The sequence below is a fragment of the Ostrea edulis genome, chromosome 3 (assembly GCF_947568905.1).
Source record: "Ostrea edulis chromosome 3, xbOstEdul1.1, whole genome shotgun sequence".
Classification (NCBI taxonomy): Eukaryota; Metazoa; Mollusca; class Bivalvia; order Ostreida; family Ostreidae; genus Ostrea; species Ostrea edulis.
The window spans coordinates 7,386,807-7,393,520 of NC_079166.1; the positions used below are offsets into that span (position 1 = coordinate 7,386,807).

At 33.5% G+C, this 6,714-nt stretch overlaps 1 protein-coding gene across 1 annotated transcript; it reads right to left on the bottom strand.

The window, feature by feature from the left end:
• Nucleotides 1-1,149: 1,149 nt before the first annotated feature.
• LOC130046275 (S-adenosylmethionine-dependent methyltransferase Rv2258c-like) lies at nt 1,150-6,692 on the bottom strand. Its single transcript, XM_048915433.2, has 5 exons — nt 6,573-6,692; nt 5,881-6,454; nt 5,353-5,537; nt 5,106-5,231; nt 1,150-2,133 (listed from the first exon to the last, which is right to left on the bottom strand). The coding sequence occupies exons 2-5, from the start codon at nt 6,087-6,089 to the stop codon at nt 1,577-1,579; spliced, it is 1,077 nt and encodes a 358-aa protein (XP_048771390.2). The 5' UTR covers nt 6,090-6,454; nt 6,573-6,692; the 3' UTR covers nt 1,150-1,576.
• Between the last annotated feature and the right edge of the window lie 22 nt (nt 6,693-6,714).

Consider the following 6,714-nt stretch of genomic DNA (forward strand, 5'->3'; position numbering starts at 1 on the left):
TGTAGCCAAAACATTCCATAGTGACCTGTAGATTAACAATAACTCTAATCAAAAATTCATAACATTGACAACGAATAAATGTAGTAAACGTAAATAATTCCAATAAAGCTTTGATTTCTTATGAAACATGTAAGATGAATTTTGATATCATCATTATCCATATTGAACACTTTGATATTATAGGTACATACTCAGTGTTGTAAAAATTCCGATAGTTCATCACTTAGATTCATTGTGGATAAAATGTTGGTACTTTGACTTTTTCAGTGTTTGAGTAAACAATCTTTGAATAAATTGAATACGTTTAATGATAGTTTTGATAACTTAATATCCTGAACTAATGGTTTCATAAATACTTCCCACAATACACAAATTAAAAACATCATTTTAGTCGAGACAAAATTTTCATATATATCGATATACCGTAGTAAAAACGTAGTCAATATATGTATCTATAATGGTAAATCATTTCATACTACATGTATAAGGACGAATGGTAAAAACTTACTACGGTACAATAAATATAATTAATATCTAGAGTTACTTTTACTATGGATATAGTTTATTTAAATATTTTTGTTAGAAGATATCAATTTATCAAGATTAGTAATGTAATCTTTTAGACATCGTGTTACGTGTACAGAGTGTACGGTTTTACAGATATAAACTCATCTGTCAATCGCTTTACATTAAAAGAGTTTGTGTACAATTAGTTGTCATTTAAGAAGTCTTCATAATAGTATGTCTTATGAGCCGGTTATGCTGTCTTTTTATGAAAACATTTCAATATTATGCGTCTTAATTATGGCGTCATAATGTACCCCAGTTTACTTTATTTTGCAATTATTGTAAAATATTTAATTTCTGATATTTTCATTGCATAACTGTTGTCTTGTACCTTGTACATAAATATTGTAATAAAAAATGCTACCGTTCTTGCACATTATATCCTACAAATATTATGTAAGCTTTTTCTGATGAAACCTTATGATCATCGATTTGATCAAGCTTGTTTTCCCTGCAAGCTCCAAGATCCCATGGTCAGATTTGCTCTTCAAGATTGTTGAGATAATTTTAGAAATTATAAAGTTTCCATACATAACCCATGTGCCTAATCTAATAAAATTAATGGCATTGTATTAATCAGAAGAGCTTTGTTGAAAAGCGTATAAATTCCCCATACCTTTATAAATATACCAATTATCAGGCATTGTTCGTTCATTATCTGCCAAACATTTCGAAGAATATATGCACTTTGATATACATTTAGTGTTATAAACTGTATACCCATCCCCTTTTTTTACTTTAAAAAGGGGTTAAGAAAGACATCCATCTACGATTGATGATTTTAGAAAATGTAGGGGATGCTTACTCCTCCTTGGCACCTGATCCCACCTTTGGTATATCCATGATCCGTGTTGGCCCAACTCTCTATTTTGTATTCCTTATGGGAGTTATGAGATTGATCACTGTTCATTTGTAATTTCTCTAATAAATTGCAAACATCAAAGCAGAAAAATTATAAATCAACATGGCTTTTAAACTTTGAAAGCACCTTACAAGTTACAAATACATGTCATTTCATTGAATTTTTAAACACCAATCTAGAATATTGAGGGTCAACGGAGTTATTATCAATATTAAGAATAGTAAAACCATGTTCCGTGATAAAATTTCGTCTATCTTCCACTCCCCAGCCAGCCCCATGTCCAACAGCTGGACTCTTTGACATACTGTTTGGTAAACAGAAGAACACGCTGAATGGTAGATGAATCTTTGCAGCTTTGCTTCCAATATTTGTAGAAATGTCAGAGGATATATTGGGATCAAATGTTACAATACATCCATCAGGTTTGAGGACTGTTCTTAACTCTGATAAAACTTGCCCTGGATCTGGAAGATCGTGTAGAACTTCCATCAATATGATGACATCAAATCTAATATTCAAAGTCGAAGATATGTCCTTACTACTTGTAAAATGCAGATTCGGACACTTGTATGTTTTCTGGCAGTGACGAATGGATTGTTCGTCAATATCCACACCAGTGATATTGAAATATTGATATGTTTCTGCAAGTTGCTGAGAGAGTTTGCCGTATCCACAACCAAAGTCTAAAATGTCCTTTATTTGTTCTGCCAAGTAAAACAGTTTATAGAAAACATGCAGTATCATTATTACGAGAGTCTACTGTTATTCGTATAGGAGTTATGAGATTGATCACTGTTCGTTATCTTCACCTTGCATCAGCCTATTGACAAGTTTTCCTCTTGTAATGATTTAGAAACTTTCTTGATAGTATGCACTATTCTAATATCATGCATTGAATTGACTTCGCATCTGTAGTTGATTAAATGTCCTTCGGGGCTAAGGTGTTTATCGGTGATGTGAAAAAATCGAAATGAAATATAAGAAGGAGAAGATAACAGAATGAAGCATAATTTAAAAAAATACAAATTTTGAAAGGTATAATGACACCTGTAATATTTTGTGTTTTACCACGCATGCTTGTATCTTTTCGCAAAAGCAGAAACCGTGCGCTAACTGTTCACTTCTTACATTTACATGGGGAAATTTGGCCGAATTATGACGTCAAATAGAACATACATACATTATACCTGGATATCAATTGATCATGTACTTTGGAACCCTTGCACTTTCATATGAAAATGATTTTGAAATTACTATATATAAATACGGGAGCATTCGTACCTTGTTCATGGGTAAAATGATGTTGTTCTATCAATTACATATTAACACGCTCTACATTATTTGACAAATCAGTGTTTGACGTTTGATTGGTGTCTTCTCGTAAGTACAACAGTAAATAGATGAGTGTTTGCCCAACTCTTTATTTTGAATTACTTATACTAGTATTCAGATTGATCAATGTTCGGTATCTTCACCTTTCATTTGATAAAGTTTTCGTTTAATCGTCGCCTTTCTGATGTTTTATTTTAATTGAAGATTAAGTTATTCACAGCAAAATGCATTTATATGAAAGATTAAGATAACGAACAGTGATCAATCTCATAACTCCCACAAGCAATTCAAAATAGACAGTTGGGCAAACACGGACCGCTGGACACACTGGAAGTGGGTTCAGGTGTTTAGGATGGGTAAACACCCCCTTTCGACTGGTCGCATTCGTTTTCTGCGTAAACCTGGACAATTTTCATCGGACAAGTACTAGGATATTAATAACTAGTATCAAATATAGTGAGTTCAGGCACAGTTTAGCGCCAATTTTAAAAGTTGAGGAGTAGGTAACAAAGGGTATTAACTTACAACATTCTGAAAAAACAACCTTCAAACCAGAGAGATATATTTGTACCAGGAATGTGTCGTCTTTAGCCATCACTATTTTGTATACAAGAGTTGCCCAAGTGACGTTTATTTTCGTAACTTCTTTTTCTGCAGAGTTCCAACATTTTCTAGTTCGATATCCCGTATTTCAAACGTATTTCTGTAGTTTTTCTTTGTTTCGGTATAATAAACAATTTACTGAATTAAATGAATATTCGGGAGATACGTGTATGAGGATCTATTTACGTTGCCCTAGGGGAATATGATTTTTTGTGAATAGATCTTCACATCTTTCCTACTGTCATGCAATAAATGTACATTTCATTTAATATATGTTTCTATTGGCCCATAATTTGGAATGTTGTAAAATCACAGACCTACATGTATATCATCAGTTCCTGTCTTTTTTCGCACTCTCTTTCACATCTGTTATTGTGGCTCGAATGTTCTTTGAAACGCGATTTAGTGACGGTTTTCCTTTCGTCAGTAATTTGTATAAGGCCATGTCAATTTGTAATCTAGTTCGTCGGATTCGCCGCTTCTATTTGTAACAAATCCAAATTATAATATTATCAAAAAATAATATCCGCCCGCGTGTTCAAAAATATCCTTAAATATTTTTTTTTAGTTTTTACAACAAGCGCACAAATAACCTTGATGTATATGGTGACAAATGAGAGAAGCGCGGGCCCTCGAGAAATTTCCTAACAGTGTAATACGGTTAGGTTATTCATGATGTATATCTTAATATGTACGATACTTCATAACACTGGATTGGAAGTTGTTCCTTATGCTGGAATCGAACTGGAAGCCGATGAAACTTTTGAAGCGCTATTCGATGCCACTATTTAGAGAACATTGATAGCGTATGATTGATTGTTTGATTAGCCTATATATTGACTGAAGTCTCTCTTGAGAATATTTCACTCACATGAAGACGTTACCATTGCCGGTGAAGGTCTGCAAAATTTGGGCCTATGCTCAGCGCTTATGGCACTGAGGGATTTTTATCGTGCCACACCTGCTGTGACAAGGATCTCAGTTTTTGAAGTCCTATCTGAAGGACCGCCCCATTTATTCGCCTCTTACAACAAGCAAGGGGTACTGATCGATGACTATTTTAAACCGGACCGACAGTTAATGACAAATTCACAAAAGGTTTGGTGATGTCATATCAAAATTCAAGAAAATGCTCAAAGCGATGCAATGGATATTGCATTTGCAATGAATGTCAAAACTGGATGTGTCCCTAGCAATATGCATATCTCTGAATCGAAAGTTTGTAGAAATGAAACTTAAATAAACTTCATCAAAAAGACCTTATCAGTTAATGTTGCAAAGTACATGTATTAGGTATAAAGAAAATAAGTCTTTGAAACCTGAAATACTTCTTATTTATTGTAAACTATATCAACAAAGTTGAAGAATATCAAGTTTATGTGGTAAACAAATGGTATCTGAAGATTTTAGATCTTTATTTTTAGGCGCCCGCTTTTTAAAATCACACTTAATTCAATTAAAAATATTTATATTTCTTGTATTCGCTCGCCTTATAATTTTTATCTCCAAAATTAAAAATAATATTTCTAAAATAATTTCGCCCTCTCGCCTCACTTTTTTTGTTTGAAAATCCGAAGAACTATTTTACAAAATTGGTGTGGCCTAATACCAAATTCAATGCGAACTTTTCAATCTCAATTTTGGACACAATCTCTTTCAAATGCGCTTCAGAACAGATTAATCCCACCGCTCATAGAGAACTAAAATTTCTAACAAATATATATTCATCATTATTAGTTACCTTGCGAATCTTTGAAATGTCTTTTGAAAACTGTTCCTAAATTACTTTCCACCCAATGACTGTTAAACGTGTTTACTTCATTGAACTTCCCGAGCCATTCCAAATCTTTTTGTGGAAAAGGGTAACCTGATTAAATTCCAAAATGAAAAAAAATTATGGAACAAACATATTTGGCATTTCATTCATACATTTCTGAAAAAGGTGAATAGAACGTTAGATGCTTGTTGTCTCATTTTGCAATACCTACCAGTGTTATGTTCCTTGTCTCGCATTGCAGGCTCCAATTTTAGCAGACAATCTGCAAACATTGGTAATACGGCGGACATGAGAACAGCCCTTTGAACTTGTTCAGAGCAGGGAAGGCTATATTTTTCATTGTCGTATCGGATGATCCCCTTCGTTGTCATGCAGATCAACCATTCCTGTACATATCTAATTCAAATGCGCATTTTTACATTTAAACACAGCTTTCTCGAATCACAACAATAAAGGTAAATAGGAAAGAATAATGATAGCTCCTTTATAAACTACCAAACCAAATTTCTTCAGGTCAACGGTCATAAAATCCGAGTGTAGTTAATCAACGTTTGTCTAATATATAGTTAGTAACAGATGACAGCTGTCATTCTTGAAATATATTCCATTTCACACTTTTAAAAAACTATAAATGCGTTCTCATTATGCCTGTTTAACTTCAAACTTTAAAGATTGATTTTAATTTTAAGATAAACGTATGAAACGGTGAATATTCTAATAATAAACTAAGATACTGCACCTCAGGTTTAATCCGGCTTCATCGCTGATCTCTCTGTCTGTACAAGGGGTTTCCAGTCTGTACAATGCATCAACAATGCCCACTCTATAACCTAGGGCTAGCACCATCGCATGTAGTCCGTCTGCCACTGTGTCTTCAATAATTTTCTCAACAGTGTCTACTCCGTCGGAGGTTTGCTTGTTCTTTTCGTCTTTTTCAGAATTCTCCATCTTTTACTGGAGTTTTATGTTGTAATAATTCATTATATCCGGAACGATTTGCAGAAGAAAAAAAACAATACAACAGTCACTTGCCAGATATGAAGTACATGTTCACATGTTGATGCCTTCCACGAGTGTGTAAGGTACCTTGAAATGCCTTTTTGTATTACTGACAAAACACATTGGTCACAAAAATTGAATTTAATAATCTTGGTGGATCTTCAAAACTGAATTAATACAATGTATCTGTATGTTATAGTTGATTATTATGCAAAACAGTTCAATGTCCAATTATCTTGGCTGTGCCACATAACCTCTCAGAGTTCTAACAAGTTCACCTTCACAGGTTCATTGACTTCTACTTTGCATCACTACTAAAAAATGAAATTATTGTTTGCTATATTTCAAGAATAATTATTAATCATCGTTACATACGAAATTCAGAGCTTCTTTGTCCTCTGTGAATGAATTTCCTACTGGGATCCATCTCACCCATCCGAATGAATAATATCCAGTGTGTAAAATTCATAATGGTGTGCATCCATTGACTGAATTCGAAAGGGAGTAAATGCAGCGTTTGACGAAACCGATTTGTTTGTTCGTATATGTTGTTTTTAGAACTAGATTTTAAGTA